At 34.8% G+C, this 23563-nt stretch overlaps 1 protein-coding gene across 1 annotated transcript in view; it reads left to right on the forward strand.

Annotated features, from left to right (window-relative positions):
- The window catches only part of ERBB2IP (erbb2 interacting protein), a gene marked incomplete at its 5' end in the record, with an annotated part of 42186 nt that overhangs the window by 15007 nt on the left and 3616 nt on the right, over positions 1 to 23563 (forward strand). The window contains 15 exons of the mRNA XM_010194238.1: positions 726 to 800; positions 1114 to 1258; positions 1708 to 1780; positions 2893 to 3022; positions 3403 to 3518; positions 4583 to 4652; positions 5701 to 5800; positions 7808 to 7929; positions 8570 to 8740; positions 9535 to 9717; positions 11875 to 11992; positions 12898 to 13081; positions 13870 to 15391; positions 20935 to 21078; positions 21887 to 22018. Coding sequence (XP_010192540.1) covers positions 726 to 800; positions 1114 to 1258; positions 1708 to 1780; positions 2893 to 3022; positions 3403 to 3518; positions 4583 to 4652; positions 5701 to 5800; positions 7808 to 7929; positions 8570 to 8740; positions 9535 to 9717; positions 11875 to 11992; positions 12898 to 13081; positions 13870 to 15391; positions 20935 to 21078; positions 21887 to 22018 — 3285 coding nt within the window. The remainder of the gene's footprint in view (positions 1 to 725; positions 801 to 1113; positions 1259 to 1707; positions 1781 to 2892; positions 3023 to 3402; positions 3519 to 4582; positions 4653 to 5700; positions 5801 to 7807; positions 7930 to 8569; positions 8741 to 9534; positions 9718 to 11874; positions 11993 to 12897; positions 13082 to 13869; positions 15392 to 20934; positions 21079 to 21886; positions 22019 to 23563) is intronic.

A 23563-nucleotide genomic window follows, 5' to 3' on the forward strand; every position in this document is an offset into this window, starting at 1 on the left:
TATATTTACAGTATAATGAAACTGAGTTCTGCATTTAACTGAACTTGCTTGTAGTTGTTAAGGTGCAGTAGTATATGTTTTGTATTACTTTCTCAGGAGGGAAGTTTAAATAGGAAAACATATGCAACATGGATGTTTACCAATAAGTGGTCTGTGCCTGATGTAAGATACTTCTAATGATAAATTTTAATGGAAGCACAATCCTGCACTTTGTGGATGAAGTGGTTTGCTTGTATCATGCAGATGCACCCTTTGTTTCTAGAAAATTAAATTTTGTTTTCCTTTTCCCCAAGACCACATAATCTTGTGTTTTTTGAAAAACAAGCCTTCTGAGTTGATGGAATTTAAGGGTTTCTAGACCTCCTCCATGAGAGAGACAATTACACCTAAAACATTTATTTATTGTATGCTCCATTTGAAAAATAATAGTTTTGGGGGAAAAAACCAGCATAAACAAAACCAAAAAGAACCCAACCAAACCAAACACACTCCCCTCTGTAAGGATTATTTAGTTCTGTGATCAAGTTCTTAAAAGACTTTTATATACCTAGTATATATTTACATTTCAAAAAGTGAATTATCTGGGTTTTCTTTGGCCTAGTGAAATAAGTATATGTAACAGCTATAATAATTTTACTTAAAGTTGCAATAAATGAATCAGTGAATTTGGCTTTGTCTTTCACTGTTTTCTGTATGAAGTTTTAAAAAATGGCTTCCATTTACAGCCTGAAGTACTTGAACAACTGAGTGGGTTAAAGGAATTTTGGATGGATGGTAATAGACTAACACTTATTCCAGGGGTAAGTCCTTTTACTGTGTGGAACATTTAGTATTTTAATTTACAGTGTTGTTTGCTTTGTCAGCTATCATACATGTTAAAGTTGCTATGTAATTTTAGTGTCTGTGTGTGGAAATTGATCAACTGAGCCTATCTACACAAAATATTTTATTATAAAGCTTGGATGTTTTGCATAAAATTATTTTTCAGCACTATAAATAGGTTTTTTGTTTTCCTTTGGCATGACACTTGAGAAACAGTTTGTTGTCAAATCTGCTGGATTTTCTGTTTTGAACTTGTACCTTCTTGAATGTATTATTTTCTCTTACTTATAGTTCATCGGCACTTTGAAACAGCTGACCTATTTGGATGTTTCTAAAAACAACATTGAAGTGGTTGAAGAAGGTATTTCAGGTTGTGAAAGCCTGCAAGACCTACTGTTGTCCAGTAATTCACTTCAGCAACTGCCAGAGTCTATTGGTTTGTATTTTCAGTTAATTCATGTTCTTAAAGCTAATAGTTTAGACACAGAACACTTGAAAATAGACAAATAACATTTTAGATCTAAGTTTGAATTGATTGAAAGTGCCAGTTTTGGATAAAGCTGCAATGCGTAGCTGAGTTACACAATTTGCATTTGTTTTGGAGCATTCTTGACTTTATACAGTAGTTTGTAAATGGATGAAAAAATGTATTTCTCTTACCCCCCCACCATACCCATAAGCTGGCACATGGTAAGCTGGCAAACAAGTTCTGTAAGTCCATCTGCTTATTTCCCTAGGTATACAGCACTAGAGGCATGCCAGGAAATACAGAAGATGTGGTTGCTTACCCGTAGGGTTGGGGTTTTTGCCCCCTTAATTTACAATTAAAACTAAGCTTAATGAACTCAAATATTCTTTCTGATTTACTTGTTCATTTTATTACAGGTTCCCTGAAGAAGGCAACAACACTTAAAATTGATGAAAACCAGTTAATTTATTTGCCAGACTCAATAGGAGGGTAGGTATTTCACCTGAATAATAGGTTAAATTGCCTTTCTGCATGCTTTTTTGTAACCGTGGCTCCTCTTTTTGAATGGTTTTACAACTTCCGATTTAATTTCTTCTACATGTTAATGTAATAAAATTGAGTGCAAGTGCTTTCATATCTTACTTCTAGTTTGCAGCAGGTATGCTCTTCATGTATTGTTTAATATCAAAAGACCTATGTTCCTCACTTACTAATGCACCAATCTATAAAAGAAAAATTGAATGTGAAAGAAAACAAGATGTTTAAAAAGGCAGTTAGCTGCCTGAAACTGGTTTTTAGCAGTTACAGAAGGCTGTGGTAAATATTGCCAATGATTGAACTACTATCAAAAAGCTTACAAAAAGTGAATCTGAACACACTTACTTATGTTTTTTTATTTTATAAGGGAAATTTTCACCTGTTGATCACCAGGTTTTTAATGTATAATTTGGTGTTCTGCAATTTAATTTAAAAGCTGCAAATAATGGCAAAAATAATTGGTTCAGAATAGAGTACTATAAAAAGGAAAGGTATTTGTTCCAGTTTCTTTTGTCCTATTATAATTAGTGTCGGTTATATTTTGTTACCAGAATTTACAAAATACTTCTTCACTGCCAGATTCTTAGATTTACTGTCTCTAACTCTTGAAATTCTTTACTTGTTCAAAAACTGATAAAAATAAAAATAAAAATATTGTTCAAAATCAGCTCCAGTTTGGCTGTGATCTGTCCCATTCTGAATGTTTTCAGTGCCTTGCACTAGCACATTTTCATGTAGTAAACAAACATTTGATGTTGCTGACTCGCCTCTTTTCACTGAATGCTCTCTTATGAGGACAGTGTGAATGAGATAAAAACAAAATACAAAAGCTAAAAACTCACAGTCAGCTTTCAAACAAAAAAACCCTAAGTGCCCCAAACAACATTTTAGGCAATTAGTAAAGGATTTTTCTTGCATTTGAGTTCCCTTGTGTTTCAGAGTTATTTTGACTTAAATTTGAGATTTTTAATTAATAGTGGTATTAACTTCATTTAAATTTATAGTATTCAGTTAATGTTGGATGAATTAACCTGTATAGAAAAGTTTTGGGGTTTTTTTTGTAGGTTAATATCAATAGAAGAACTGGACTGTAGCTTCAATGAGATTGAAACGTTGCCTTCATCTGTTGGGCAGCTCTCTAATATAAGGACATTTGCTGCAGATCATAACTTTCTAACACAGCTGCCATCAGAGGTATGTATTTAATTTAAGAAGTGTAAAATGAGTTTTTAAATATATTTTAGATTATATAGTCTGAACAACTTTTGGACAACAAGCTATTAATTCTTCAATAGTTTTTCTTCCTGTATGTTTTAAAGGAGGATGTATACAAACATACAAGTTTTCAAATAATGAAATTGTGATTTATTTATTTTTTTTATTTTTGTTAAGCAAGAAGTAGAAATTTGTTACTAGTGTGTTGAAACCAAAAGAAGTTTTAATATGTAAGAATAAACCTAGTTATACTTTACAGGCAAAAATAGCCGTAATACTAATGGTTTTACAACAGTAAAATCTTGCATATTTAGAGTTGTGAAGATGATTTAATTCTTTGGGGTTTGTTTTTTTTTCAGATTGGAAACTGGAAGCATGTAACAGTGTTGTTTCTGCATTCTAATAAGCTTGAATTTCTCCCTGAAGAAATGGGTGATATGCAGAAATTAAAAGTCATCAATCTGAGTGACAATAGGTTTGTGAATGCATTTATTCAAGTAGAAGTCATATAAAATGCAATAATTATATAGAGGTATTGTTATGAATATATTATAGTATCTTTCTATGTGGTCTTTCCTTGTCTCATGCATAGCTTAGAAGCTGACTCAGGTGCATATATCCAATTTGGTGATGTATTCTGAATCTTGCAGTTCCCTTGCATTAAGCTGTCTAAATTTTAATGACTTTGCACATGCACTGAAGCAGAGCTTCAATACATGCATAATTGTTAGCTTGTATTTTTCTGGGGAATTAGTCTGGTTATTTTAATAAAACCTTTGATTCTCTCTTAAAAAATAATAGCTTCCTGTACTGCATACAGATGATACAAAACAGTATCGCAGTATAGTGTAAAACACTTGAGTGTGCTGGGGAAAGAGACTTGTGTTTTATTAGAGCTGGTCATTAAAAACTGACAAAACATTTCTCTTTTGGGAATTGCAAGTTTGTAAAATTGAAATATACTAGGAGAGATATGTCTAACTGAGCTCTCCCTCCTGTTCTGCCAATCCAGCTTCTCTGTGCTCCATCTGTAGCTTGATTTATCCATTAATGCCAGAGCTTCCATTTTCCAGGGCAGCCACTTTTCCACACATGTATCTTGGAAAAAACCAACAATTTTCAGGCATAGCACTTCTTTCTTAATTGGTGTCCATGTATATTGAAAGATAAAATGCTGAGGATTCAGATTAATCAATTCAGGTTAATTGTCTTCAAAATTGCATTCGAGTCACTGAACTAAATTGAATTCAAGTTACATTGTCACTTTTTTTTAAGCTGCTTGCTAAACTGGGCAGAAATGCATGTGGGGTTTCTTTTGTTTGTTTGCTTGATGTTTCCTCGATGTTTCTTTTTTTAATTCCAGGTATAGCTTTGAATCTAAATTAAATGCTGATGCCTTTCAACTGTCAATAGTTATTAATTTAACTATATCTGTAAATGTCCTTTTAAAATGTTTTTACAGCCTAATGCAAGATTGTTTCTTACAGTCTTAACAGTACTGATAAGTGTACTTAAACAAATTCTTATTGTAATTTACAGACTGAAGAATTTGCCATTTACTTTTACAAAACTGCAACAGCTTACTGCTATGTGGCTTTCAGACAATCAGGTGAACTTTTTAAAAATTAAAAATAGAACGTTGACTATATTCCTAATCGTATTGACTTTATTCCTAATGAAATTGTCAACTACAGAGCCATCTGTTAAATAATGAGACCTGGTACTTTGTATATACATCAGAACTTCCTTAACATTATACTCTTGGTTCTCCTGAAATAAACAACACTGAGCCTACCTGTCTTTGGAGACTTTCATACATTTGGTAAAGGTCTGTGCTGTTAGGAAATGCAGTATAACAGATATTAAGGTTCTTTGGGTTTTCTATTTCTTAATTCAGGCTTGTTTACAGAGGAGGGCTTGTGCTTGATAAGGCAGTACTTGAATGCTTAGTGTGTTGTTTCTTCCACAGCTGTACCATTGGTGAAACTTAGTATGCCTTTTTTGAGCTAGGTTTCTTGCCACACCTTTGAACTCTGTGACTGTCTGCGTTTCAAGCTATTAAGCAGTAACTCCTGTGCTTGCAGCTTTTATTTTTGCTGTGTATTGAAGCCCTTTGTACTCTCCTAATTTCCTGAATGGCATTAAGGGTGTACTGGACTGCCAGAAATCCACTAGGCTCAGATGTAGTATAATGAAAGCACTTTTACTAATACAGTAATTTCAAGAATCCCCTGCCCTATTTTATAAGAGATGGGAGACACTCAATCTGGTGTCAATATGAAAAACTGAGTACAAAATTTTTCACTTTATATGATTGTGTGTGGCTTTAAATGGTCAACAATGTCCATGTATTCCAGATCAGCCTGCTTCAGGATAGTAATAACTTATAGCAAGAAACTGGCTTATTTTTTTAATAACTGCTGTTTGCTTTTCTCTTGGAGATTTAACTGAACTTCAGTTCTCCATTAAAGCCAGTCATCAGTCAAATACTGACATGTTAATAAGTTCATTTTCTGAAAATTATTCAAAGGATAAATGGTTATACAAGGCAGAGTATTCTTCAAAGCAATGGGACAGGCTTGCTCTGTGATATGTAGATCATACTTATGTTTTTGTATATATTCTTGTAACATATCCTCCTTTCATTGGTTTCCTAGTCTAAACCACTTATCCCTCTTCAAAAAGAAGCTGACCCTGACACACAGAAAACAGTGCTTACTAATTATATGTTCCCTCAGCAACCAAGGACTGAGGATGGTAAGAATCTCTGGAATACCTTATCAGAATGCTCACTTTTGAAAATAATAATGGAAAGACTGTCCAGCTAATATAATTTTCACTAGATAATACTTTCAAGTTTGAAGTAAACTTGTAAATGAAGAAGAGTTACATCTGAAGAATGAGAACAGTAACTTAATGTGATCCACATACAGGTAAATTCTAGGTGCAAGTTTCAATGAGCAAAGTGAAGAATGAACTGACAGGATCACATTCTGCGATGGTTGCCACTTCCCAATGTGACAACCTATTTCATTCTGACAGACCTTAATGGTTAGGGGTGAAATTCTCCTTTGCAGGTGTCTGCTTCAGACTGACTATTTTAACAGAATGTTAGACAAAATGTTTCCTCCATTACCAAGTACTTACTTTTTTGAAAAGTACATAGTGTTCTGTGTTTCATTTTAAAAGAAAGGAAAAAATGGTCCAGAAAAAAAGCATTTTGTTCACATTTAGTTTGAACTGTTTTATAAGAAGTTGGGCCCAAAATATTAAGATCTTGCCAGAAAGTCATTTCTGCACACTTGTGAAGTAGTTAAGGAAGTAAGTAACATTCCATAAGTAATTCCATCAGGAGTTAGGGAGAGCTATATCTTTTTATTTCTCCACTTTTTTTCCTCCTGCAGGAAAAAGGAAAAAGCTTATGCTTCTTTAACAGAAATGGGACACACACCCACACCCCCACACACACCCATCCACCAATGGAAATAATTGAAGACTACCAAGTGGCAACATTTACTGTTAATGGCTCAAGTGTCTAGTACACTGAGAGAGGAGTTATCAAAAACATCAGCAAAACCAATAAATTGTGTATCACTTTTAGTGCTTTCTAATGCGGATAATGCACCTGTGATTTCTCTGATAGAATGGGAGAATTATAAAATCATTTGGAGATTCGCTGAAATTCAGGATTGTGCCTGAAAGCATTCTCTCCATTTGAACTTTTTTTACAGAGGTGCTAGGGTTTCACTGTTGACAAGGAAAGGGCTGCTTGTTTGTCTTAAGTTAACAGAATACTTGCCTCTGAGGTAGTAATTCCAAGTGGAAGTTTTAAAGTTCACTAGATCACGTTCGTAACAATTAAAATTTTTAAAATTCTTTATCAAGTTACCTTATTTGATCAGGAACAGTTTCAGTGATAGTAAATTCTATTAGAATATTTTCAGATGTGTTAAAATTGTGAATTTGCCCAATGAACGCAGAGTAACAAATATTCCAATGCACTTGTTGAGCCCCATAATTAAGTATTTTTCAGCAGTCTTGGCATCTGAAGAATATACTCTTGCTGGGGTAGTGGTGGCAGATTTATTAGCCTATATGGCGTGCAAAACTAGAACCTGGCTAATGTAACACAAAACACGGAGACGTGCATAAGAGACTGGTTATCCAAAACATTTTTTTCTCTTGTAAAATTTAGCAAGAAATACTTCATAAAGCTCCTGTCACTTGTATAACTTCTACAAAATCATGTGTTTACCTAACGTTTTGGGTGTTTCAGGTTTTTTTCAGGATTACTAATCAGGTTTTTATCACTGTCATTCTTACTCTTTATTTTAAAATTTTCATTCAATAAAATCAGATGAATGCTCTCATACATGCTGAATAAGACCATCTCACTGAAATCGGGCTATATCTATAGAAGTATAATTTACATTTATATATATTCAAATACATATTTTCATATTTACACACATGTATATGACTAAAAGTTCTTTGCAGCAGAGAGTTCTGAAAATTTTAGTGTTAAGACTAGTGTACCGTTGTATGTATGAAGTTTTTTTACTTGACAGAAAGGGATTTTACTATTATAAAAATAAGGCAAGTTCATAAAGCAGTAGCACTGCAACTACTCTTCAATTAATGGTGCAGCTAGCCTCTTTTAAGAATGCATACAAGAGCACACCAATCCCTTCCAAGAGAGAGAAAAAAGAGGGTTTTTATTTTGCATAATGTATCCTATTCTTACGAGAGTTTTGGTTTTTTTAGTTATGTTCATATCTGATAATGAAAGTTTCAATCCATCTCTGTGGGAGGAACAGCGTAAACAGCGTGCTCAGGTGGCATTTGAGTGTGATGAAGACAAAGATGAGAGAGAGGTGCCACCTCGGGTTAGTATTGAATTTATTTTTAAATACTTAGTGCTTCCCTCCCTCTTATCCTCACTCCTGAATCCTGTCCTTTTCCTTTGACTGTGGATTTCACACTGCTGAAGAAATCAAGTCTTCAGTTATTAGTTAAGAGTATCTAACAGGATGAAACACCGTGGTTTTGTTTTGGTGTGTTTTTTTGTTGTTGTTGTTTTGGGGTTTTTGGTGGGTTTTTTTAGTTGATTGGGGTTTTTTGTTTGTTTGTTACCTTGGGGTTTTTTGTCAGATCATTTAAAGTGGAGCACAAGGGAAAATACTCCCAGCTGATATAACGTGATGTAGGTCATAACTAGGAGACTAGCTGACTGGTAGTGCTGTGGAGAAGGATAGTGGGGAAACAATGATTAATCCTGATCTTTCTTTAAGTAAATTACAGTTGTCATAATTCTTCCTGTATGTGATCAGTCAATACATTTGGGAAGAGTGCTTCATAATCTTGCTGGGTTTTATAAACTTAATTCTGCATCAGTGCTGGTAGACTCAGTCAGCAAAGTGGACATCCTAGATTGTTCAGTGTTTTGTCCAAATTAATTGTCAGTTTAAAGCTGATGCTTTCATGATGACAATTATATGTAGAACATTATTGCTTTTTGTCTTTCAGGAAGGCAACCTGAAGAGGTATCCAACTCCATATCCTGATGAACTGAAGAATATGGTCAAAACAGTCCAGACAATTGTACATAGACTAAAGGATGAAGAATCTACTGAAGATGTTGCCAAGGAGTCAAAACGAGAAGGCCAGACAGTTACCGTAAAAGATGTGGGGGTAAAGGTTAGAGATAATATTCCCTTCTGACACTGCAAGAACCTCCAAAGATCTAGAGTGTCATTGATTGCTTTTAATTCTCTTCTCCTTCCCCTCTAATGTTTTAGCAAGAAAAAAAGTCAGATTAAAGAACAGAATTCACCTCTTAACCATCTAAAGAAGTCTATAATAAATGTCTGGTTTGCAGTAGCAGTTTTATTTTGACACTAAGGAAAGTGACTTGATTCTAAGGCAAATACAAGCTATGTATGTGTTAAGGAGCTGTCTTCTTTGGTTTCTGGAGGATGGCATCTTTCATGGCATCTGTGATCTTCTTTTAGCTGCCGGACTTCACAATGAAATTCAAGATAATCTGCAAGGGTCTCTCTGCTGCCCCTATGTCTGGAGGTTTTACATGATAAGTTGGAAAGGCAATTATAGCAAGTGGGCACAGGAGCCAGGAGTCTCTAAGAGATTGATGTAGCATGATAGATGCTAGGACTACTGTTCGGTGCTGATATGTCTCATTGTAGATATTCTGGGGGTTTTATTTATATATTTATGTAACTGGAAATTTAATGGTGCAAATTGACTCCAATAAGGAGGAGATTCAAAATGACTGGCAAAGGGTAGGGACTGTACCTCAGTAATCTGCAGAGGTTTCTCTGCTTTTCATCCCTGGTGCATTACATATTTAATAATTTTAAAACTCAATTTTTCTATTCCTTAGTTTCACAAAATATATAAAGTTAACTCTAAATACCATCCATTACTGAAAGCTTTTCAGGACTTTTTTTCTGCTAATGTTCTTAATCCTGTAGACTTCAGAAATTGCTTCAATAAAGAACAAAGCAGATGAGAGAAAGCAATATTCAGTGGGAAGCTCTGTGCAGAAGCCTACTGAACCAGAAGCGGAGCACAGCACTACAAATTCACAGATGACTGCACTTGTTAAAACCTTGCAGAACACAAAAACAATTGTCAACCATGAAGACATGTTTGAGGTATGGCATTCTGATGAACATCGTAGCAGTCAAAGAATTGGACTGGTGTTGTATTGAATTTGCTACTCTGGGAGATGAAAATTTGTGTTGACAACAGCAGAAAATCACCATCTATAAGTGCTGTAAATATGGATGGTTTGCAATGCAGTACTTTTCTCACTTCAGGTTCTATTAAGTAAAAGTTGAAATAGCTAATAAAAAATTCAAAATGAAAGACACATGCACATAAAGAAAAATAAAGCAAACTCAACTAAAAGTTGACCTAAGTATCAAACTATGAAAATACTCAGATTTTTCCAGGTTTTGCTTGATTGTCAATTCTTTATTAAATAGTATATTTTAATTGTAACTGAAATGAAAAGATATTTGATTCATAGGAGCAATCAAAAACTTGTATCTCCGAGTGACTAGGCACATTCATTTCAAGTGAAAAATGAAAGGTGAGTTTAGAAATATTAGTTCCTCTGTGCTTATTCGTGAACCGTCAATATGAGTGAATGAATATGACTTGCATTGTACTTACCTCTTATAAAGAGTCAGAGATTTTAGACTTCTAAACTATTTGTACATCTCTAACAAACACCATGTATTTATTAACTTAGAATATTTCAGACATGACAAATTTTGGAACTTGTCACTTAATCAGTAAAATGCTTTTTTCATAGTTTCACAAGCAGATTATTTTTGTGTGTGTTGTATAATCAGAGGAACATGCATATGTCATACTTGTGCTGAAGAGACTTTGTGTCAAGCAGTTGGGGCCATTGCTAGGTATTTCCCCCTTACTGTGTTCCTGCTTCTACATATTTTGTGAAAATATTATGTTTGACATTTTTCTTTAGTTTAAAAACCTAATTTCAGAAAATCATGTTAGTTGTGTAACTATAGGAACAGCAATTCTTTGTAGCTGGCTGTATGCCAGTAAGTGAGGTAGCAGTGTGTAGTGGATCAGGGATAGTGAATTCCTTACTTTTATGTAATAACTTGCTGGTAATGCTGTTGCAGTTGAATGCAGATATCTAAATTTTGCCTGTAAGTTTTTAATTTCAACATTGATTACACTTGTGTGCCACATCCAAGAGGAAGGGCAGTGTGGTAGAGACAGTGAAGAGGTTGTCTGTTCCAATTGCAGAGAAAAACAGATGGATTTTTATTTTTTATCTTTAATGAAACCTATCATTAGTGAGAAAGGTGGTTCCAGTAGGTCCCACATATTAAATGTTCTGTAACTTGTAAGAAAAAGTGAACATTGACAGACTTTTTTTGCAATCTGCAACATATATTTTTTAGCATTTGTAATAGTAAGCAGGCTTACTAGAAATAAATTTCTACTTTAGGGAAGGAAGGTTCCTTTTTCCTTCAAGATATTACTGGAAACAGTCATTTTTGGAAGATTATAGGAATACAGGGCTGGAAGTAGGATACTGAATCAATTGCATATCTGCTTTTGCAACAGCTTTGTCAGTTTGTGTCTTTCATAAGTGTACTGAGCTCCATCTTATGGTTAGGAGCTAGTGATTTCTAGCTTAAATGTATTCAGTATCACTTTATTCCTCTGCCATTGTTCTTGAACTTAAATAACTTCTCTTCCTTTTGGCATTTACCCCCAGTGTAAATTTAAAGGTATAAACTCGAGCTGCACTTGCTCTTCTTCTGCTAGACTAAGCAAGCCAAGCTCAATCAGTCTTTTCTCACAGCATAGCTCTTCATTCCAAAGATTGTACTGGTCATGCTACTATATAGCTGTTTCAGTTTGAGCTCTTTTCTGCAAAACCAGTACCCAGCTACTCAGTCTGGGGTGTTTGCTGGGTCAGTGATAAATTTCTGACTTGAACTCAACTTCCAGTGGTGGAACAGAGGCTGCATTTGCTTGTTCCAAGTAGGTTTTCTCCAGCTGAAGTTACTGGTTTGAGTGATGCTGAGTTCATCAGTGACAATGCAAGTCTGCATGTGCTGCTTCTTAAAGAGAATTCAGTGGTAAATATTACTAGATTCAGTTGACTTGCACTGCAAATGCACTACACACTTGTTATGCCTATGTTATGTTCCTTGTTTATTTTTCCCCTTTTATTTTTCAGTACACGACAGTTTAGATAGCATTTACTAACCTTTAAGCAGTTCTTTAAAATGCACAGCATAAAACTGTTTTTTCTTTAGCAGGAGTCAGAAGAACTCTCCTCTGATGAAGAGATGAAAATGGCAGAAATGAGACCACCACTGATAGAAACCTCCATAAACCAACCAAAAGTGGTAGCACTTAGCAATAACAAAAAAGGTTAGATACCATAAAGAGCAATAGAAATGTTGTGTGATTCTGATAATTCAGCTCAAGGTGGCTAGTTTTTCCAACTGCATTTTGTTAAAGTAGATTTAGTCTGTATTTTTAAAAGAAAGAGGATCAATTCTCTAGTTAAGCAACAAAAGCAGAAAAAAAAATTCTGCAGTATCTCGAGCGTGTGGTAAAGAAAGCTGTGTTGACATCCTTATTTTCTTGATTCTTGCCATCAGTTTAAAAGCAGAGGGGGAAAGAAGATGCATGTGTTTTGGCAGACTGCTGGCTTGAATGCACTCTTGATATGCTTAAGAAAAGGATTGCAGAAAGTGTTACTTTGGATCCCAACTCTGCAGAAGAATATTTTTCTTTGCAGTTTTTTTGCATTTATGAAACCACACAGAGCTTATCCAGCAATCTAAGTCTTTCCAGAGTGCTTGTTCTAATAAATAGCTATTCAACAGTGATATAGTATTCAAAATTAGGAACTGCGTACACTTTGAAAATCCTGCATGTGAAGCCGTGTACTTCATTTTTGTAGGGGTTAATAGACTCATATAATTCAGAACTTTGAAATCGTTGCAAAAATGGAAATATGATTTGAAAGATATTTTGGGTAAACCTTATGCTAGCCAAGGAAACTTGAACTAAATCAACACAGTAAATTTCATTAACAGGTGAGGGCTGTTTACACTGAGCCAAATATTTAAAAGATAGGAAGTATTGCTAGCAGTCATTTGTAAGTTTAAATGAAATTTGCAAAGGTGTTATCTTATGTTTTAGTTTCCAGTACTGAGAATTCAGTACTGAAGAACAAGAGACAATTTCTAAAAAATGTAACATATGCACATTAAATAGCTATTCAACAGATCTATGTCTGTAACTAAACTGGCAAATTTTTATTTCAGATGATTCAAAAGATGCAGATTCCTTATCAGATGAAGCTACCCACAATAGCAATCAAAATAACAGCAACTGTTCCTCTCCTTCTCGAATGTCAGATTCTGTTTCCTTAAATACTGATAGTAGCCAAGATACTTCGCTCTGTTCTCCAAAGAAAGAAACAGATGCTGCTGTTATATCGAAGATAAGGTTTGTAAGAGTCTTTAAACCACTGAGCAAATATAACAGAAAAATGTTACTTAATCTTTCGTTTTATGTGTCCATTTCTTTAATTAATTGATTTATCATTCATGACATAATTTTTTTAAATGAAGTTAAATAATGGAAAAGCACAATAAAATTCAGAGGCTAATTTTAGTGTATAAGACATGGTTCCCATCTGTTTTAATAATATGACATAATAATTTCAGCCTTATAATTTGATATCTTTGTAAAATACTTCAGTATACAATTTTAAAAGTGCTATATTTTTATTTGCATGATTTTGAAGATCAATTTGATTACTGACATAACTATAAAAGGCATTTAGAAACTTCCAATAAATGGAATTACAGGTTGCTACTTTTCTTGAGGTTTTAATTAGAAGATGCAAGTTAAAAAATAGAAAATTCCAATAGAAACAAGACATTTGTCCAAAATTATCACGGAACCTGCAAATATTTGATTAAAAAAAATTGAGTATCATCACTTTGTACTTTTTGGCACTTATAATCTGTCTTTAATAATTCCTGTTGAATATAAAAAAACCTTCTGAAATTAGATGACACAAACATTGCCAAAATGAGCCCTCTATATAATATATTTCTGTAATGGTAAGATGGCAAATGATAGATCTAGTTGTATATTGGTCTTTGTCCCGTTTTATTTGCGTGGTATGGCTGTGTTGCAAGTTAATGATTATATTTTTCTAAAACAGTCCTTAAAGGAATATGTTGTTTTCTTTTGGAATTTCTTTTAAGAACCATCTTTTTTTCCAGACAAGAAGACGAAAATTTGAATAATCTTTTGCAAAATGGAGGTGAATTAAGCATTACAGCAGAAGAAAAAATAAATGTGCAAGAGAAGGTTACAAATTTGTCTGAATATGATTTGACCATTGAAGAAAGATTAGACCTGATAGGGAAAGGCGTTGATCCAAGCACTCCTATGGAGGAGTCTCACAAATTAGACCAAATAAACATGAATATCAGTAAATTGGTTAGTGAAGAGGCAGCGCTGGTTCCTGTAGAAAGGTTACAAACACAGGAAATAGTTTCAGTAAAGGGCATTTTGAATAACAACATGAAAGAAGAAAGTGAACACTTGGAAAATGGAAATAAATATTCTATAAATAAAGTATATGGACATCCTGAAGAAGTAGTACAGTCTCCCAGTAAAGACAAACTAACAAGAAGCACTACAGTTGATGGCGGTTCTGCTGAGCTGTCTGTTTCGAGGAGCACTGAAGATCTGTCCCCTCAGAGAAGTGTTCCTGTGATTAAATCTCACAGCATCACCAGTATGGACACTGGTGGTCTGAAAATCTATGATACTGTCAAAGAGAATGGATCTCAGCAGTCAAACTCAGTGGTAAAATCAGCATCTGATGGTGCAGATGGAAAAAACATAGTCAGAAGTAAGTCTGCTACTATTCTGTATGATCAGCCTTTGCAAGTTTTTCCTGGGTCGTCGTCATCATCTGATTTAGTATCTTCTACAAAAACCATGTACAAGTTTGACTCAAATCACAATCCTGAAGGTGCTAATATAGTGAGAGAATCCGTGACAAGTGGTGCACAGATGTTCTGCACTCCCCAGTATAATATTCAATACAGCTGCAGTGCAATGGCGAAAGACACCTTGTGGTCCCAGAAACAAAACACCCAGGTAGAACAAGGCAGTTTACCTCCTTCACGTCTGCTTAGGTCTGACAGTACAGAAACCCCCAGCTATGTAAAGCACTCTGCTAATATGAATTTCTCCAATCATAACAATGTCAGAGCTAGCACCATGTATAACACTCATCAACGAATTGCTGGGAGACACACAGACGTGTGGGCTGTTCCACTGAATGATAGACTGCTCCCAGGAGCAACCAGGCACACTCTACAAAGGCAGAGCAGTGTATCTTCTACAGCTTCTATAAATGTTGGGGATAATGTACCTTCAAGGCAGACACAGGTTCCTGAAGGTGATTATTTAACTTACAGAGATTTGCATTCAATGGGAAGAGCTCCACCAGTAATGTCTGTGCAACAGAGACCACTTTCTGCGAGAACATACAGCATTGATGGTCCAAACATACCCCGACCACAGAGTGCTCGGCCATCGGTGAACGAAATACCAGAAAGAACTATGTCAGTTAGTGACTTCAATTACTCGCGGACTAGCCCTTCAAAGAGATCAAACCCAAGGGTTAACTCTGAGCATTCTTTATTAGACCCTCCAGGAAAGAGCAAAGTCCCTTATGACTGGAGGGAACAGGTGCTGCGGCATATTGAGGCAAAAAAGCTAGAAAAGGTAAAAATAATACTTTAAAATTTTTTCTACCTTTTTGTTATCTAGATATGGAATAAGTTACGTTTTTGAACTCCTTTTAATTTCCGTGAAAATGTACTTCTGATACTGCCTTAAAAAGGATATTTGTGATGATTATCTGAGAAACAGTCAAATGGTAGACTGTAAAAGAATTTTTCCCCTAAAGAAAAAAGTCCCTGTTCTTAGATCATACTTGCCAGCTTGGTCCAATTACTTTAGAAGTAATTAAGTAATGTCACACTGACCTGCTAGACTGCAAGGCCAGCTCTTCTAGGCCAGGTAATTTTTATTCTACTATTGTATTTGTATCCTGGAGCACAGGAGGTTCAATCTGAACATGAGGAAAAACTTTTTTATTGTGAGGGTGACAGAGCACTGGACCAGGCTGCCCAGAGAGGTTGTGGAGTCTCCTCTGGAGACATTCAAAGCCTGCCTGGACACGTTCCTGTGTGACCTGGTCTAGGTGATCCTGCTCTGGCAGGCGGGTTGGACTGGATGATCTTCAGAGGTCCCTTCCAACTCCTGAGATTCTGTGATCATACTAAAATATTCCCATATACTTATTCATCTTTCTGTTCTGCATTTTTTCCCCCATTTCTTCTCTTTAAGAACAAAGAAAATCAGTAAAATTTGTCTGGAGGTTCAGTTGCTGAAGAATTAAAAATCCATAATTAACATGTATTTGCCTCCAAGTGAGCTCTTTTTGAAGTTGTTTATCTGACACATTTTTGAATGAATATTTATTGCTGTGAGATGAGAACACTTAAAAATCTTGTTCATTTCAGGAAATCATAGGAGGTTTTGCTATAACTGGAGATAGCAGTTGATGAACAGGATTCTTTATGTACAGTAAATGCTATCAAGAATTTGAGCTGATACGTAGAGCTGAACAATTACATATCTTCAAAGAATTTTAGTAGAGACTGGAAAAGTGTAATCTATGCTGTCCAGCTAAACTAGTTGAAAATACTGTCACTAAATAATGGGCAGAATGCCATTATGCTGATACTGTTTTCTTGGAGGAGAAGTGGGTAAAGCAGCCAAAATACATTTTTATTATGCCTGCTACATGGATTTTATTTTTTTAATTTATTTCAAAAGAACATAGTTTTGTTTGTGATTATTATGCTAAATACTTCAATATCTAAAGAAATTTAATTAGACATGGTTAGAAAAATTACTTTTAACTGTAATTTTTCTTTAGAAATCCAAGTATTTTGAGGGATGGGTTCACGTCTGTTTTAAGTTGCACAGCTTCCACTGATAGAAAGGGGTGGGTTTTGCTTGTTTTTTAAAGAAGCCTGCACAACAGCTGCACCTGTTTTCTGATCCATTTTAAGTCAATCAACAACAAAATATGGTTTTCAAAGTACTATAGGGACCCTTTGTCCCATAAGGCGGTCACAAACCTCACCATGTTCCAACCCTAATAAAAGCTGAATTCCCTGATCTTTTACTCTCCTGGATACGTGTATCAAATCTACATAAAAGAGTAGAGAAGCAAAAATGCCAGCAATCCCTGAATGCAGAGGGAAGCAAAACTTCAGTGCATTGCTAATGTGGTTTGTTTATAGCTCATCCTAACATCACCTACATTTGACCTTAGGAGCAATGTTTAATAGAGCGTGGTATCTTTTCAGGTACTATAGTGTGTAGTCACCTTTACTGAAATTAAATCGAGTGCCTGACATGATTACCTTTTTATCTGTTCATACTTTCTCTCTTAATTTTTGTCTCCTATTAGAGTGATATGGAATAGCTCCTATTGAGATCATAGCTGTGCATCTAATTTAACAGATCTTAGAAGTCTATTTTGTATGTGCATGCTTCTTTTGTTCTGGCCTTGAAGCATTTTAAAGTGGCTTTTACTTAGCAATCTGAGACAGACTTACGGGTTTAAAAGTGAATGTGTATATAATTGTCTACTTTTATATTCTCTGGGATATGACTGACTTAAAAAGAAAAATCTAAACTGTGAAAATGTAGATGTGATCCTATATGGCAGCTGGCAAATATGATACTGTGGAGATTCTAGGAATTTACTAGATATTTCTTTGTTCTTTTAAATAATGTTTTCAGCATTTCTGTTTGTAATTAAAAATTAGCTGGGGGAGAGGGAAGGGAGAATTAATCTATGAACCAGATTTCTGAAATGTTTTGAAGTAATTACAGAGCTCATTTATGGAACAGGCATTTAAGGAACAAGTTCAATTACAGAGCTCATTTAAGGAACTGGAAATTGCTCTGGCAAAGCTTTCATTTTAAAATGGCACTTCTTTTTTCTTTTTTTGAAACATAAGGCACAGTACTGACAAACAGGTATACAAAATTAAGCCTTATGATAAATATTTGATTCATATCTTCTTGCCTGTGGTTATACACAACAGTATGGGTTAATAGTATTACCTTTCCTGTGACTCAGAAGAGTCTATTATTGAGTTTAATCATGTTTATTGTTTCTATCCTGTGCATTTTAGGAAATAAGGTATAGTGGGTTTTTGGAGGTTGTTTTTCGTTGTGAGTTTGTTTTTATGTTGGGTTTTGTTGGTTTTGGTTTTTTTTTTCCTTTTTGCTAAGCTCTTGAATTAGTTGTTTATTTTGTTTTTATAAAATTCAGTAAATGGAGGAAGAGAGAGGAGTGGGTAAACCCACTTAAATAAACAGTGTCTGCTTGTTGGACAAATTGGAGAAGCTAGTTCTTGCTTTAGTTATTAGCCCTTTTTACCTGATATAGGTAGGAAGGAAAAAAGAACTTCTGAGAGTTAATTTGCTTGAGGAGAGATACAGGATAGTTTTACGTACAGCAAAAATTATAAACAATGCATACCAGCCAAGTAACCAGCATTTGTAATCCCTTTGACAAGCAGTAAGAGTCATACACTGATAAAGTTATCCATCTTGTTGAAGGAAAGTGAAAACAGTTTATGAGACCATTTGTAAATAGAAATTTTGCATGTATTCAGGAGAAACAATGTGCCTACCTGATGCAAAGCGTATTTTAATGTGGGATAGAGAAAAGAGCCTATTTAAATGTCAAGCTACTCTCTAGCGGCTATATATCTAAGCTGTTGGAAAGCACACAGTCAATTCTACCCCATCCCTAACCTAGTAAATTTAGTGCACAGGTGAGTTTTTAAGAACAGTTATTTTTCAGCATGTTTTCCTTTTTGAATGTGACTTGCCAGTTCCGGTACACACATTTTATTGTGTGATAGAGGAATTTCTCATCCATAAATTGCAGTAATAAATATCTGCAACAGTTATCTGCAAATAGCTATTATATTTCTATGTGCTGAATAGGCAGAAACAGTTAATGGGCCTGACTCTGTCCTTACGTATGTGTATTTTCTTTTTTTTTGTGGATCTCTTGAGAGTTCGCCAGGTGTGTGTTTGCTTTCAATTCTAATTTAATCTGGAATTAAGTCCTCTATTTATCTTCTTTATCTAATATTTATCTAAAGTGGCAGAGCTTTCAGAGAAGAGGTCATAAAGTTTGATTCCTACTTTCCAATTTAGAAGTCAGAATAGGTGGGGTTTTTATTCTCAAAGTTGCCAGCGTACAGAGCCTTATTAAAAGGTCCAAGTGTTTCAGTATTGATATAGAATTGCAGTTTTAATCAAGGCTTTTCTTGAACTCATTTTTTTATGCTACATACCTAACATAAAAATATTTTAATTGATATGGCCTCAGATTTTCTCCAAGTTAAGCTTGCTTCAATATGTCAAGGAAAGTAACTTCAGTAGGTCTATGCACACATCAAATTAAGTGCTTAAATGTTTGTAACATCATAGCCTGAGGAATATTTTGACACTGATAATTTACAGGCATGCTATGTATTCAGTAGTTTTCAGTTTTAAATTTTCATCTTACTTTTTTTTCTCCCATTTTGAATGGACCACTGAACCATCAATGTGTTATAATGATATTTTGTGGAGTTCAGAAGTCCATACATCACACTTTAAAATGAATAAAATTTTTGTTCATTTGGAATATAAACAACAGAAGCTTTGACTATTTTCCATATGTAATGCTTCAGTAGAAATGCTATCACTTACTGGCGATACATTTTGTGTGGTTTTTTGCAGGATCAGAAACCTAAATTAATGCCTTTTTTTTCCCACTCTAATGACTGAAAAATAGTTTCTAATGTTTAAGTTCTTCTTTGGAATAAATAGATAAAATGGTATCTTGCTAGAATTCTATCAGGTTTCAAATGGAGCTTTATTTTTGCTTGTGCGTTTTTATTCCAAAAGGCTTAAAGCATAAATTTTAGGCATTTCAAGTGTTCCAGAAGATCTTTAGCAAACTTTTTCTAAAGAATCTTAGATAGTGATGGTGGGAATGAAAAGTGAGGTGATTTCTAGACATTCAGTGTAGCCAGAAACGATAACTTATTTCTTCTTTTCGTTGTCAGTTGATTCCAAGTACTGTTAAATAAAGAAATAAATAGGCCAGTACTTGGGCTTAGCAGTTAAGTTACCAGTTAAGTTTCCAATTCTTGTGTTAAACTGAAACTTTCTTACAACTCCATGTAATTTTAAATAGTTTTTTGTTCTGTACAGTTGGTACTTGTGGGTTCATAGTGTTGAGATGCTGTGTTCAATGCAGAGAAGAATAATGGTGTTTGCACTAATTCCCATGTCTTTCCCACATCAACTGCACAATCATTTTTTGTACTTTGAAAGAAGCCCCTATCAAGAAAGGAGATTTTTTTTTTTGTAAATCCTTGAATAAAACTACTCTTAGGCTATGTAATCACCTTGAAGCTCACGAAACTGAATTAATTGAAATCTTAATTCCTGATGGTAAAGCTCATGCTTCTACAACTTTTAGGCAAGTTCTATGTTCTGTTATAGCTCTATCTTAGATTGTAAATACAAATCTGGATTTAGATTGTCACTGTTTATTGACTGTCGGTTACCTGTGTGACTGCCTACAGTGGTACAGTGTTGGACTCCAAGGTTTCTTTCAAGCCTATTTCTCTTTAAGTGAGGGTTGTTCACATTCTTGAATGAAATGTTACTGGAATGCATTGTGGATGTTGACAGCATTGCAATAGCAAGAAAACCTCGTCAAGCAGTTAAATCTCTGTCTCAGTGTAAATTTTTAATTGTACTGTACCAGTAATAGGTGGGAGAGTGAAACAAATAATAACCGGTAATTAGGTGGTTTTTCACAGATGTTTATCTTGACTGCCAGCTTCTTTTCCTACAACGTATTTGATAAGTTGCAAATTTAATGAAAACCTAGACATTTTGACCTTGACATTTTCCCAGACACACGAACATTTATATTTATTTACATGTAATTCTGCATGTTAATTGCTGGTTGCATGCAGATTTACAGTAAATAAAGGTAAATAGGGGTCACTGAGTTCTGTTCTATATATCACAATGCTACTGTTCTTGCATGAATTTTATCTTGCATGACAATGGAATATGTCTGTATTAGTCTATGTATAACATGTCTTGTGGTTTATGCATGCTGCACTAATCTCTGTGTTAAATCTGTCCCGTTTATTCAGAGCGTGCTGTCTAGGTCCTTTAATTCCAATTATGCTGCAGTTAGCAGCTTTCACTATGGCAGCTCTAGGGATCTGCATGGCAGCCAGGGTAGTGTTGCCGTGAGTGTTGCAGACGGAAGAGGTTCTGGTGTGCACATTGTTCGAGTGAGTACCTGTAGGACACTATTGCGATATATAGAGGGGGAAAGAATAAACTGTGACAGGTGTCCTTAAATTGATAGGGTTATCCTTTTACAAATGGACAATGCTTTCAATAAAAAGAATATAATCTATGTTCTGGAATTTTTATAGGCATTATATCAGATATATTGCCTTCACCTTATATGCCTTAATGCAAGGCTTTTTAATTTAATGTCATGAAGTTGAGTTTTTTCTAGTTGGCTTTTATAGATGATTGAACATATATAAAACTGTTTGGTTTCATACCTATGTGAACAAGAAATTACCATTCTGAATTTAACCTAGGTTGATAAAGGTTTGAACCAAATCTTATTATGCTTTTTCCTCCCCCAAATGAATTCTGATAATGTAAACTGTACTGTAAGATACTGTAGGCATTCAAGAAAATGAATGTTTTTGTTTGTAAGGAAATGTCTCTTTAATACTGAGCATCCTGAGTGAAGCTATGGTATCCATAGCAAGCAAGATAAAGTCAACAGAAGACCTCTTTTAGCCATATGAATTCTTGCACAGGTGGTCCTTAACATTTTTTTACTTTTCTTACCAGTTTATTGGTGATCAAAGACACCAGTTGTTAGTTTTTTTAATATCCATCAATATCTTATGGGTGTGGTGTCTTGACTAGTAAGATTTTCTACATAAACAATGTACTAGTTAATCAAAGAAGATGACAGTAAAGCCCTTGAAATGTTTTATTTTGGGCTTCTTATGATAATTTTTTCATTTGAATTATATGTAGACAGTTGTCTTTACTGCCCAATTCTGTTTAAAGCATCCACAGGCTTCTACTGCAGGAGACCAATGTCAGGATGAAGTATTCATTACAGGACAGCAGAATTACTCCTCTGCCACACTCAGTCTCAAAGATCTTCCTCTAGACAGCATGAAGAAAATAGCTGTGCAGGTAACTGCCTACCTGACACCACAGATAGGATATATTTATTATTATTTTAAGGATGTGTTTTTTAATTAGTAGTAGAAACATATCAACTCACATAGAAACATATCAACTCAGTAGTTGAAACTGAGGCTTCTTTAAAAGGGTGGCATAAATGATACTATTTTCTTTTTGAAAGACAAAATATTCAATTGCATGAAGGGGGATAGTTCTCATTTTAACTCAGCTGTAGCTTTGAAAGAGGAAATTAGCAGCAAAAGACGTAATTGCAAGTGGAAATTGGAATACGGCACATGATTTCAAGAAAGCAATCTGAAGCTGATTAAACCTTTTCAACTTGAAATCTGTTGTGATGAAATTGTGATGATAAACTAGACATTCAGTATTCATTTCTAAGGACCATTTATACAGGCAGGACTTACTACAGTGAAACTAAATGGCTGCTGGTAAGTTATTACAGTGCAGCAATTGATTTTCTTTTTATAACTTCAGTAATTTCAGTTGCATTTTTACAGACATTGTATACTGGGAATTTGCGTAGCAGTTGATAAGTGTTGCCTGTGTAAACTCTACCCCTGGCAGTGCAACAAAAAGTAGTTTCCATATCATGCCTTAGGTTTTTAGAAAAGGTAGTAGAAAATAATGTAAATTGAATACATCTGATCTGTAAATAACTTAGAAAATGTGTATGTATACATACACTACCTTTTCTCATAATCTCTTTGACATAAAAAACTCAACTGAATAGATTCTGGTATGTGTCCATTCACATAGCATGGTTAAAAGGCTGAAATTTGCACACTTTAGTTGTTTATAATATTGAGAGAGAGAGAGAGAATTTCAGTATCCGTGTATCCAGTAAGTAATGAAATAATGGTGGCAGGCAGGAAAAACTCTTAACTCAAGCCTGTAGCATTTTTTGAATGTGGGAATCATAGGAATGGACAAGTGACTGCTTAGGCTGGGTAAGAGCACAAGGCATACGGGTAAGGAGGGAGAAGGCTTCCCATCTCACCGCAGAGCTGAACAGTAGCTCTGAGGCTTCAGTAAGAAAGAAATGTCATCTCCAGTATCGTTCCTAGTGACATGGTTTGAGTGCACTGTATGTTGTGGCAGTTATGTACGTTACTGCTGTTTGTCATCATTATACCTATCAGTGACTGATCTGTTAACAAAAGAGTAACATCTTTTGGAAATATCATTAGTTTTGATATTAAAATCTTGAGCTTGCACGTGAATTTGCTCAGAAGGTTTTCTTGTGAAGTAATCACCAAAAGATGCTTGGAGAGCATATAATTTCTGTCTGCTAGCTGTGTGGATTTTTACTCTTATGTATGATTACTGAGAACTGTTACAAAATCTCTGAATTTTATGCAATAAAAGTGAAAACTATAATGGTATCAGCCAAGTGTCAATACTGTCAGTTGCACTGCTAGAAAATAGTGGTTGGGATAACTCAGTGAAATGAGTGCTAAAAGCAAAGACTGTCTAGTCTATTTTAGTATATTAGCGCTCAAAGTAAGTTTTTTTCTTTTTCAGATTTGTTCTCAG

This window comes from Mesitornis unicolor, unplaced genomic scaffold, assembly GCF_000695765.1.
Source record: "Mesitornis unicolor isolate BGI_N332 unplaced genomic scaffold, ASM69576v1 scaffold3131, whole genome shotgun sequence".
Classification (NCBI taxonomy): domain Eukaryota; kingdom Metazoa; phylum Chordata; class Aves; order Mesitornithiformes; family Mesitornithidae; genus Mesitornis; species Mesitornis unicolor.